The sequence below is a fragment of the Phyllobates terribilis genome, unplaced genomic scaffold, assembly GCF_046119375.1.
Source record: "Phyllobates terribilis strain yellow unplaced genomic scaffold, ASM4611937v1 Scaffold_1__5_contigs__length_1240528914, whole genome shotgun sequence".
NCBI lineage: Eukaryota > Metazoa > Chordata > Amphibia > Anura > Dendrobatidae > Phyllobates > Phyllobates terribilis.
This window is the reverse complement of record NW_027362761.1, coordinates 615,350,662-615,363,662: the sequence shown is the minus strand read 5'-3', so window position 1 is coordinate 615,363,662 and position 13,001 is coordinate 615,350,662. Positions and strand designations below refer to the sequence as shown.

General features: G+C 47.5%; 2 protein-coding genes across 2 annotated transcripts in view; both read right to left on the bottom strand.

Moving 5' to 3' along the window:
• The window catches only part of LOC141272763 (uncharacterized), a 158,610-nt gene that overhangs the window by 122,899 nt on the left and 22,710 nt on the right, over nt 1-13,001 (bottom strand). The gene's annotated exons all lie outside the window — the stretch shown is intronic.
• The window catches only part of LOC141272807 (uncharacterized), an 85,980-nt gene that overhangs the window by 52,467 nt on the left and 20,512 nt on the right, over nt 1-13,001 (bottom strand). Inside the window, 1 exon segment of the mRNA XM_073683880.1 lies at nt 9,773-11,218. Within this exon segment, the coding sequence (XP_073539981.1) occupies nt 9,773-11,218 (1,446 nt within the window).

The following is a 13,001-nucleotide window of genomic DNA, read 5'->3' as shown; positions in this document are numbered from 1 at the left end:
AGGTTCTCTAGTCAAGGAACATTAGCATGCAATACCTCCTGTCTCAGGCCAGTAGGGGGAGCAGGCTGCCCCTATAAAAGCTGGAGCTGGGGGCAGGGTTAGGGAGAACTGGACAACCTGTCTCTGGATAGAGAAGTGTCCCAGAGCAGGGACAGACAGTTGTGTTGCAGCCGAAGAGGACGTGTGGCAGTAGGAGAGCCACAAGCCAGGGACAAGAGGCGAAGTGCGCCTGTCCTGGCAGACAAAGAGACTAATCTAGCAGACTTTGGTGTCTGGGGCTGTGAGGATTCCACGTCCTACAGCAGGTAACCAGTCCGCAGCGGACTGTATGTTCCTTGGCCTAAGAAGCCCGGAGGCTCCGCCACAGCAGAAGGGACCAGCAAAGCTGTACCAGGCCGGGAGTAGAAAGGGACCCAAGTTGCAAGCCATACGGGCGAGAGGACACGGTGAGCTCGGGAACGTGGGCTGTTACACTACAAGGAGGGAAATAGCCAGAAGGAGCACAGAGAGCACGGTAGGCCTACACCCGCACCCTGACCAGGGCCAGCCTCCCACTTGTTCTCAGACATCCAGGCCCCCCTCCTAGCCAGGCCTGTTTCTGGGTCATATTACCTGTTCTAATAAAGACCCTGAACTGTTTAAGAGGCCTCCATTTCCTGGCTATCGCGGTCGGAATCATCCCCTCCATCATCCATTATATATTCTGCCCTGGGGCCATACTCCTCCCATGGGGAGTTGAACTATTCAGTGCCGCACATTTATATCAGCCCCAGGGGTCTGCACTGCAGCGGCGGTTAGCCCTGACCGCAATCCACGGGTGGCGTAGTCGGACATCACTTAAAACTTATAAAGGACTGCCACTGGTCTGACCACCCTGAGCCACGGACCGGCTTGCCACTACTACCCCCATCGTCTCCCTATTGCCCGGTTCCGAGTGCCCCACGGCCCAGGGGGCGAGTCAGCTTTGGCGTAGTCGGCAGGATAGTAACCAACCCGCCACAAACGGGTATTGCGTGACTGAAAAAGACTGTACACGCACCTGAAAAAAGGTTTCCCACCATCCGGAGCCGTTTCCCGCCATTTCCAGCCGTCTCCCGCCATCTTCCGTCGGTTCCCGCCATCTTCAGCCGTTTTCCCGCCATCGGACGCCATCATCGGCGTCACGCACCGACCCAGGACCCAGCTGCGCCTCATGTTCTTTCAGAACCCTGATCTGACCTTTGCCCAATTCAAGGACAGGGCCATAAGGGTGCTCCGTGACCCCTCAACCAGTGGCGCTATAAACTCCAAACGCAACATGGTGTCCGCTAACAATTTGAGCCGACAATTTGTTAGCGGATACCATGTTGCATTTGGAGAGTCCCTGTGTGCCCAAACATTGGAGCTCCCCCACAAGTGACGCCATTTTGGAAACTAGACCCCCCAAGGCACCTATCTAGATGCATAGTGAGCACTTGGAACCCCCAGGTGCTTCACAAATTGATTCATAAAAATGGTGTCCGCTAACAATTTGAGCCGACAATTTGTAAGCGGATACCATGTTGCATTTGGAGAGTCCCTGTGTGCCCAAACATTGGAGCTCCCCCACAAGTGACCCCATTTTGGAAACTAGACCACCCAAGGCACCTATCTAGATGCATAGTGAGCACTTGGAACCCCCAGGTGCTTCACAAATTTATTTATAAAAATGAAAAAGTGTTTTTTTTTTCACTTTTTCATTTTTACGAATCAATTTGTGAAGCACCTGGGGGTTCCAAGTGCTCACTATGCATCTAGATAGGTGCCTTGGGGGGTCTAGTTTCCAAAATGGGGTCAATTGTGGGGGAGCTCCAATGTTTGGGCACACAGGGGCTCTCCAAACGCAACATGGCGTCCGCTAATTATTCAAGCAAATTTTACGATCAAAAAGTCAAATGGCGCTCCTTCCCTCCCGAGCCCTGCCGTGCGCCCAAACAGTGTTTTTTCCCCACATATGGGGTATCTGCGTGCCCAGGGGAAATTGCACAACAAATTTTGGGGTACATTTTTTCTTGTTACCCCTGTGAAAATAAAAAAAATTGGGTCTAAAGTAACATTTTTGTGAAAAAAGTTAAATGTTCATTTTTTTCTTCCACATTCCAAAAATTCCTGTGAAGCACCTGAAGGGTTAATAAAGTTCTTGAATGTGGTTTTGAGCACCTTGAGGGGTGCAGTTTTTAGAATGGTGTCACTTTTGGGTATTTTCTGTCATAAAGACCTCTCAAAGTGACTTCAAATGTGATGTGGTCCCTAAAAAAATGGTTTTGTAAATTTTGTTGGAAAAATGAGAAATCGCTGGTCAACTTTTAACCCTTATAGCTCCCTAACAAAAAAAATTTTGGTTCCAAAATTGTGCTGATGTAAAGTAGACATGTGGGAAATGTTATTTATTAACTCTTTTGTGTGACACATCTCTCTGATTTAAGGGCATGAAAATTCAAAGTTTGAAAATTGCAAAATTTTCAAAATTTTCTCCAAATTTCTGTTTTTTTTCACAAATAAACGCAAGTGATATCGAAGAAATTTTACCACAATCATGAAGTACAATATGTCACGAAAAAACAATCTCAGAATCAGGGGGATCCGTTGAAGCGTTCCAGAGTAATTACCTCATAAAGTGACAGTGGTCAGAATTGTAAAAATTGGCCCGGTCATTAACATGCAAACCACCCTCGGGGGTAAAGGGGATAAAATTGGTAAAGTTGAACTACCGGCACAGGGAGTAATTATTGTGGACATTGTGAAAGTCACCCTAAAATAACTGTGGGTACTAACGTGATTGAAAATTGTCTTTCACAGGTAATTGTAATTCTACAACAGGTGGCGGTGAATGCTAGTTCCAGCCAACAGAGAGTCCTCAACAAAGAGATAAACGCCCTGATGAGACTGCAGCAGGTAGAACTGTCCGGTGGTGAGATCGGTAGCGTAAGACTGAGTGACCCATTCCCCATTTCCATGCCTCCCAAAAGTGAAATGATGATCTGGTGTCGGACTGCAATCGGGTTGAGAGGTAGAGACTACCAAGCCATGGTAGAACCCGTGTACTCAGACAGCAGGCCCACCATTTTGACAGCCCGGGGGGTGGTTGATGTCCATCATGGGAGGGTGCCCGTCCGCATTCTCAACATTGGGGAGAGGGAGGTACACTTACCCAGGTACGCTACACTTGCCAAACTGTTTGCTGTCAAACACAAAGCTATCAGGGCCGTGGAGCCTTTGCCTCAATCTCCACAGGCGGAGGGTAATGGCTCCCAGAAACAAAAGGAGGACTGGTGTCAGAAACTCCATGTGGGTGCTGACTCCACTCCCCTGTACCAAAAACAAGGAGTCTACCGGGTGGTCCAGGAGTACGAGAGAATTTTTAGTAAGCACCCGCTAGACTTCGGCAGAGTAAAAGGGATAGAACACCATATCCCCACGGGGAGCTACCCACCAATAAAAGAGAGACACAGGCCTGTACCCCCTGCACAGTATCAGAACGCCAAGGGCATGCTAAGAGAAATGAAAGAATCTGGGGTCATTAGAGATAGCTGTAGCCCCTGGGCAGCCCCCCTGGTTCTGGTAAAAAAGAAAGACGGCACCATGAGAATGTGCGTGGACTATAGACAAATCAACCGTATCACCCACAAAGACGCATATCCGCTGCCTAGAATAGAGGAGTCTTTAGCCGCACTAAAATCAGCTAACTTCTTTTCTACTTTGGACCTTACTAGCGGGTACTGGCAGGTTCCTGTGGCAGAGGCTGACAAGGAGAAGACCGCCTTCACCACCCCAATGGGACTGAGCGAGTTCAACTGTATGCCCTTCGGGCTCTGCAACGCACCAGGGACCTTCCAGAGGCTGATGGAATGCTGTCTAGGGCACCGAAACTTCGAGAAGGTCCTCCTTTACCTGGACGACGTGATCGTCTATTCGAAGACTTACGAGGACCATCTAAAGCACCTGGCCGAGGTGTTCGAAGCCCTGGCAGGCTATGGCCTGAAGGTGAAACCATCAAAGTGTCACCTGTTAAAACCGAAGGTCCAGTACCTAGGGCACGTGGTAAGTGTGGAAGGAGTAGCCCCCGACCCTGACAAGGTCACGGCAATCAAGAGCTGACCAAGCCCTTCGAACATCACGGAAGTGAGGCAATTCCTCGGGTTGGTAGGCTACTACCGAAGGTTCATCCCCGAGTTCACTAAGATGGCAGCTCCTATGCAGGACCTCCTGATAGGACAGTCTAAGTCCAGAAGCCAAAAGCCACCCTTCAAGTGGGATAAACCGGAAGAGGAGTCCTTCCGCCAGTTGAACATGGCCCTCACAGGGGATGAGATCCTGGCCTACCCTGATTATGGCCAGCCTTTTATTCTCCACACAGACGCCAGTAATGTGGGACTGGGAGCCGTACTGTCACAAAACCAACAGGGCAGAGAAAGGGTGATCGCGTACGCCAGCCGGTAGCTGAGGCCCACCGAGAGGAACCCGGAGAATTACAGCTCCTTCAAGCTAGAATTCTTGGCGGTGGTGTGGGCCATAACGGAACGCTTCAAGCATTACCTGGCCTCCGCAAAGTTCACTGTGTACACGGACAACAACCCGTTAACACACCTAGACAGTGCAAGACTTGGTGCCCTGGAACAGCGGTGGATGGCCCGTCTCTCCAATTATGACTTTGTGATCAAGTACCGGGCAGGCAAAACCAATGCCTACGCTGACACCCTATCGAGAATGCCTCACTTACCTGAAGGTGACGAAGACCCAGAAGAGCTGGAGGAGGTAGAACTCCCCGCGTTTCACCAGTACGGAGCCGCTCAATACTCCCACCGCGTGAAGGAGGAAGATTTAACAACCGTTATGATCAATCCCCTACCTCATCACAGCTGGGCCAAGACCCAAGATAGTGACCCTGCAATCCGCCTGGTGAAAGATCTGCTGACCCAGGAAGACGCCCGCTTAGATCCGGATGCTCCAGAGGAAGCCAAGCAGCTATGGAAAGAGAAGAGCAAGCTGTTCCTCTATGAAGGCAAGTTGTGCAGAAGACTTGTCAACCACCGGACACACGAGCTGACCTGGCAAGTCGTGGTCCCAAGGCGGGATGCAGCTATGGTCCTGGGGGCTTACCATGACAGAGCGGGGCACTTCGGTTGGAATAAACTGGAGTTCCTGCTAAGAGGACGGTTCTTTTGGGTCGGCATGAGAGGGGCTGCAGAGAAGTGGTGCAGGGACTGTGGCCCTGGTAACTTAAGGAGAAAAGACCGCACCAGCCAGAAGACACCCTTGAAGCCCATCGTCACCCAGCAGCCTCTTGAACTGGTAGCTCTGGACCACGTCAAATTGGCTCCAAGCCGGTCAGGATACATCTACGCCCTGACAATCGTGGACCACTATTCCCGTTTTCTAGTGGTGGTCCCGGTGAAAGACTTGACAGCCCAAACGGCGGCCAGAGCCTTCCAGCAATACTTCTGCCGTCCACACGGGTATCCGGAACAGGTCCTGACAGACCAGGGTCCAGCGTTCGAAGCCGAAATCTTCCAAGAGTTCTGCAACCTCTATGGCTGTAAGAAAATTCATACAACGCCTTACCACCCACAAACCAACGGGATGTGTGAGAAAATGAACAATATAGTCATTGATCTCCTGAAGACGTTGCCCCTGGAGGAACGCAGCCTGTGGCCAGAAAAACTGCCGGATCTAATAGACTTATACAACCATATCCCGGTGAATGCTACGAACTGCACCCCGGCTTACCTGATGCGAGCCAGACCAGGTAAGCTGCCCGTAGACCTGGAGATGGGAGTCCTAACACCTGAGGACACCTCCCCGGATGCGGACTGGGATACGGAAAGGCAACTGCAGTACAAGAAGGTACAGGAGAGTGTGGAGAGGTGAGAGAGAGGCAAGAAAAACTCTTCAACCAACACGCCCCTGCTGGTCCCCTAGAACCTGGTGAGCAGGTCCTGAAGCGAAAGAGAAGGCTTCACAAGTTGGACGACCAGTGGGAAAGGGAACCCTACACCGTACTGCAGTCTGATCACGACAACCCGAAGGTGTGCGTGATCACCAAGGATGGAGGAGAAACCACTAGTACCGCCTCCAGAGACCACCTAAAAAGGTGCCCCGAGCAACTCCATAGTGCAGAAGAGGATCAAAGTAACCTTGAACCCGCAGAGGACAAGGAAGAAATGATCAGCACCATTCTCGGAGAGTTCCCTTAGTCCTGGACTCGAATAAACGATGCCATAGTGGTACCCGTCCTGCATTTCCTGCAACCGGCTCAGCAACAACCTACACCAGAGCTGGAAGGTGAAGAAGAGCAAGCAGTTCCAGAGGCAGAAGAGCCGGTACCAGCAGCCCAGGAGAATCAACCCTCTGCTGACAGTGAGCCTGCCATGCCTGCGGTAAGCCAAAGGACCCGCAGAGAGCTGCCTGCCCTGCCTGTAAGTCCAGCTGGTAGCTGTACCCCTAACGCTAGTGGGGAAAGCCAAGTCGGTCCACCACCAGACAGTGGGTTAAGGAGGTCAACTAGGAGCACAAAGGGGCAGATACCCGCTCGCTGGAGACTATAGGGTGCACTAAAACTGTACATAACCCTGTCACCAAGTGTTGAAATGTTTGCAAAGTTACATGCATGATTGGTAATTCTGTGTTTCAGTTCTTACAGTTACCGTACGGACTCAAAGGTTATGGACTTTTAATAACCGGGACTTTGTATGGACTGCGTTCGGAGCCTGACCAAGGGATGAACTAAGAATGTAAAGGACTTGGGGCTAGGACAGACCCCCACCTGGTTAAGGCTCCCCATTGCGTTGGTGATATGGACACCCGGTCACAGACCACACTGTGACCTTAAGAACTCAACCTGTGCGTCGTCTGTCTGTTAATGTTTTATGGTCATGCATATTATCTTTGTTTATTGTTTAGTCCCAGAGTACTAAATTCTACTAGGGGGGAATGTGTCACCCTGGCCTGGATGCCACAAATATAATATAGCTGTGTCTGAGAGCAAGGGGGAGGTTCTCTAGTCAAGGAACATTAGCATGCAATACCTCCTGTCTCAGGCCAGTAGGGGGAGCAGGCTGCCCCTATAAAAGCTGGAGCTGGGGGCAGGGTTAGGGAGAACTGGACAACCTGTCTCTGGATAGAGAAGTGTCCCAGAGCAGGGACAGACAGTTGTGTTGCAGCCGAAGAGGACGTGTGGCAGTAGGAGAGCCACGAGCCAGGGACAAGAGGCGAAGTGCGCCTGTCCTGGCAGACAAAGAGACTAATCTAGCAGACTTTGGTGTCTGGGGCTGTGAGGATTCCACGTCCTACAGCAGATAACCAGTCCGCAGGGGACTGTATGTTCCTTGGCCTAAGAAGCCCAGAGGCTCCGCCACAGCAGAAGGGACCAGCAAAGCCGTACCAGGCCGGGAGTAGAAAGGGACCCAAGTTGCAAGCCATACGGGCGAGAGGACACGGTGAGCTCGGGAACGTGGGCTGTTACACTACAAGGAGGGAAATAGCCAAAAGGAGCACAGAGAGCACGGTAGGCCTACACCCTCACCCTGACCAGGGCCAGCCTCCCACTTGTTCTCAGACATCCAGGCCCCCCTCCTAGCCGGGCCTGTTTCTGGGTCATATTACCTGTTCTAATAAAGACCCTGAACTGTTTAAGAGGCCTCCGTTTCCTGGCTATCGCGGTCGGAATCATCCCCTCCATCATCCATTATATATTCTGCCCTGGGGCCATACTCCTCCCGTGGGGAGTTGAACTATTCAGTGCCGCACATTTATATCAGCCCCAGCAGTCTGCACTGCAGCGGCGGTTAGCCCTGACCGCAATCCACGGGTGGCGTAGTCGGACATCACTTAAAACTTATAAAGGACTGCCACTGGTCTGACCACCCTGAGCCACGGACCGGGTTGCCACTACTACCCCCATAGTCTCCCTATTGCACGGTTCCGAGTGCCCCACGGCCCAGGGGGCGAGTCATATGTGCTTAGATCTAACACAGATTTAGCGCGTTAGCAATCAGCTAGCTGAAGACAAGAGGAGACAATAAAACTGCAGAAACAAAAACAGACTAGCAGATCTACATGGATCATAAAACTTGGTCAAGTAAGTGTGATGACCTTAAAGCGTCATGGCTTAAAAAATGTAGATGATTGAGATATATATACCAATGAATAGCAGCAGAACACATATACCGTACATACACACATTTTCACACACATTTACCGTACATGCAAACACATAATGTACGTACACATACCATACCATACATACACACACAAATACCGTATACACACATACACCGGGCATACACAAATACACATACATACACACACATTTACATACACATATACCGTACATGCTCACACATATACCGTACATACATACACACAACGTACATACACAAGTACACATATACCATACATATGCACATGCTGTACATTCACAGATACATATACCGTACATGCACACACAATGTACATATACATACACACATACCGTAAATACACACACACTGTACATACACACACACATACATTGTACATAAACATGTATGCATATACATACACATATACCGTACAAACATACACAAAGATACACACACCTACATAAACACATACACAAATACTACTCTTCTATATCAGGTGTTCAGATGAACTATGGAGGTGGCTGGCCACATCATGCAAAGTTGTCCTGAGCAGTGAGCCTCCTCGCCCGACCTCTTCTTTATGATATCATGCTGGGAATGGAACAGTGGCGGGAGCAGGAGAAATACTGTAAGTTCTGCTCTTCCACCACTATTGTCCGCAGTGTTCTGGGCAGCCTGGGCCCCCTGACTACAGGTGAACATTCACCATTGGGACGTGCCGTGCAGGAGGACAGAGGCTGCAGTCAGTGAGAACACTCACCATTGGGACGTGTCATGCAAGAGAACAGAAGCTGCAGTCAGTGAGTGTTCACCAGTCTGGTGAGGAAAGCGTTCATTGGCCAGCGTCTCTCTGCCTGCATGATACACCATCTTTTTGAAGTCCACAGTCCTGCCCTCTGCACACTGCTCTCTCCCCAGCTCTGGGTGTCAGAATGGTTACCAGTGGAGGTGAGAGCAGCCCCATGCTGCTTGACACTGGGCCCCTTTCACTCCTGCCCGTAATCTTTAATGAGTGTCTCCATAATGGCTGTGTGGGATGCTGCTATGGGCAGTATGCGCCTGCAAGGGTCCCTCTCCACCTCCGGGCCCCAGTACAGTTACACAGGCTGTATGTCCGCCCGTTTTGGTGCCTGCTTAAGGCTGCTCAAGGTCATTTTATTGAGCTTTGCAGCCACTCTTCCATGATGTGACCAGTTTAACATGCTCAAGCTGCTGGAAGGTCTTCTAACTAAAATTCTAACTAAAGTAATCTTGCAGAAAATAGAAAACAATTAACAGGGCGGGCCTGCGAGGCCCCAGGTATGCGTTCTAGGGTTTTTAAACATCCAAATCATTTCATTTTTTTCCCTTTTCACATTTTCTTCCCCAAATTTGTTTTGGATTAGATTTGACCATGAAATCTGATTGGGAACCAAATCGATTCAGCAAAAATTTAAAGTGTAAAGTGTTCCAACACCTTCAACTGCCCTGGAAATACATCTACGACACTCTCAGGCCTCCCACAGTTTATTAATATTTGTAAAACACAGTGAATATAATTACAGTTTCTCTAATTCATGAGTTCTCTGATGTAAAAGAAGATTCCATTTTTGTATAAAACGTTTCTCACAGTGAACATGAATACGGTTTCTCGCCAGTGTGAATTCTCTCATGTCCCACAAGATTTGATTTATCTGTAAAGCATTTCTCACAGTGTGAACATGAATACGGCTTTTCTCCTGTGTGAATTCTCTGGTGTTTAACAAGATCTGTTTTTCTTCTAAAACATTTCCCACATTCTGAACATAAATACGGCTTCTCTCCTGTATGAGTTCTCTGATGTGCAATAAGATTTGCTTTCCCTGTTAAGAATTTCCCACATTCTGAACATGAAAACAGCTTCTCTCCTGTGTGAATTCTCTGATGTCTAATAATATTCCATTTACTTGTAAAGCATTTCCCACATTCTGAACATGAAAACAGCTTCTCCCCGGTGTGAATTCTCTGATGTGTAATAAAACTCCATTTATCTGTGAAGGACTTCTCACATTCCGAACATGAAAATAGCATTTCTCCAGTATGAATTCTCTGATGTTTAATAAGACTCTTTTTCTTTGTAAAGCATTTCCCACATACTGAACATAAAAATTGCTTCTCCCCTGTGTGAATTCTCTGATGTGAAATAAGGCTCGCTTTAACTGTAAAGCATTTCCCACATTCTGAACATGAAAATGGCTTCTCTCCTTTGTGAATTCTCTGATGTGTAATAAAACTCCTTTTATTTGTGAATGACTTCTCACATTCTGAACATGAAAATGGCTTTTCTCCTGTATGACTTCTCTGATGTGTAATAAAACTCCTTTTAACTGTAAAAGACTTCCCACATACCGAACATGAAAATGGGTTCTCCCCTGTGTGAATTATCTTATGTGAAATAAGATTTCCTTTCTGTGTAAAGCATTTCCCACATTCTGAACATGAAAATGGCTTCTCCCCTGTGTGAATTATCTGATGTGAAATAAGATTCCCTTTCTGTGTAAAGCATTTCCCACATTCTGAACATGAAAATGGCTTCTCCCCTGTGTGAATTTTCTGATGCAAAATAAGACTCGCATTAGCTGTAAAACATTTCCCACATTCTGAACATGAAAATGGAGTCTCTCCTGTGTGAATTCTCTGATGTCTAGTAAGACTCCCGTTATCTGTGAAGGTCTTCTCACATTCTGAACATGAAAATGGCTTTTCTCCTGTGTGAATTCTCTCATGTATAACAAATTTTGATTTACTTGTAAAGCATTTCCCACATTCTGAACAGCAGTATGGCTTTTCTCCTTTGGGCTTTCTTTGTGTCTGAGCTGAGCTTTTAGTAAGTTGCTTTTCTGACATCAGAAATCTTTTATCCACTTTGTCACTTGGAGTTGTGGTAACAATGTGAGATTGCTCAGGAGAGGGTTCCTCATGATTAGGAGGATTATAAGAAAGTGAAGTGCTGTGAAGTCCAGGAGGTACAGGAAGGGTGATGAGGTTTTCTCCATTAGAGTGTTTGCTGATATCTTCTTTTTTACAATTTAGTGATAAACCGTTATTCTCACAAGGATTTCCTATAAGAATGAATGACACAAAAAAAAAATCACATCTAATCTACCACACAAAAGAGATTTCGACATTTATTTCATGAAGCTCACAATGAAGACCCTAGTCTGTGAAAGTACCAGTAATAAGGAAGACAACAACATACCATAACATTAACACAATGACGGGTAAAGGGAATAACACTTATAAACTGGTGACATTGGCACAAGTCAGGGGTGGCAGAGATTAGACAGCAAATAAATCGTTCTTAAAGGGAACCTGTCATCAGGATTTACCCCTTAATATACCATCAGTGGCATTTCACTCTCGAAGCAAGCTTCCCATCATGCCCTTAGTGTAGAAAAGTGTTCAAGCAATTAACAAAGGAGTTTTAATATTTTATTACTGTAAGGAAAATGTTCTTCCATATTTGCCTGACATAGATATTCACCCCCCTCCCTTATTCCCCTCACCACTCGTCAGCACCAAGCTGTTCCCTGTTGCTCAGCACAAAAGCCCCAATTAATACACGCCTGAGAAATAGCTTACACAAACAAATGCCAGCCAAGGAGTGTTATAACTTCGTTAAGAAGCAAGCATCTTGTCCCTGAAAGACGCAGGAGGTAATTAAAAAGCAGGCTTGCACTAATTTGCGTGTAACCGTGAGGCTACTTCCCGAGCATCAAAGGAAAATTTGTAACCACGCTGACTCCGAAACAAAATATAAAATATTGTAAGGTCCATGCGTCCGACAATAACTGGACCTATATCTTTAGAGATAGAATCAACTAGGGATATTTTTCTGGCGCTGAAAAACGCTACCTAGAGCTGTAGCACAAAAACATCAGTATAGCAGACTGCAGCAATGCGATGTGTGGTCTCTAAATGAAGATAAAGACATAAGGGAAAAAATGGCGTAGTTTGCATGCTTCTGCGATCAGCGAGTGATGAGTTATTGCAGAAGTTAGTGTTTTTAATAAAAATGTACAGGCTGGAGACCGGCCCACGTGATGTCACCACAGGGGGCGTGTGGCTAGATCTCCCCTTAGGTATAAAGAGAACTCATGGACATTACAGAGTCACTCATTGCCAGAGGAGAATAAGAATTATAAGCAACGGGTCCTGTTCGATAACAGCATAATCAAACTGGGGAACCCCTCCTCCACCTATACTGAGTCGTCACAGAAAACTTTATAGTGTAAGTTTCACCTTTTTATCCTGTTTATTTTATGTAACTGCTTATGTATTTTTAATGTCTCCTTTGTAACATACTTGTCTAAATTTTTCTTAAACACTTCCTCCCTTTTGGATTAAATATAAAATTTAATAGTCCTGCTTCTTTTGTTCTGTAATCGTTCCCCTCCCCGAAGCCGTATACGCTACCAAAACGCAGGCGTCCGGCCAGGCCAGTATTATATTTCAAACTCGGCCGGTGTTGGCAGAGAATATTAATAATTGGGATATCGTTAAGCTGACAGTGATCGTAAGGAGGGCTTTAAACACGGATTCCAGGCTTTGGAACCCAGAGGTGTGACGCCATACGCTCACTGGTCGCTTGCCGATATCCACGTAGCGAGTAGTCTGGATCGTGTGCTCGCGATTCCGGACAAAACACTGACACCGTGACACCACGGTGAGATATCGCATGATCTCCCCAGTGTCGTCACTGTCTTGGAATCCCTGACAATTGCCGTATGCAAATGAGATTGACTAGTCACAAAGGCGGACCTACATCCACAAGTAGTCGACCTCGAGCCCCCGTAATAATGTCTACAGCACACCTAAGGGCATGATAGGAAACCTTAGAAAAAG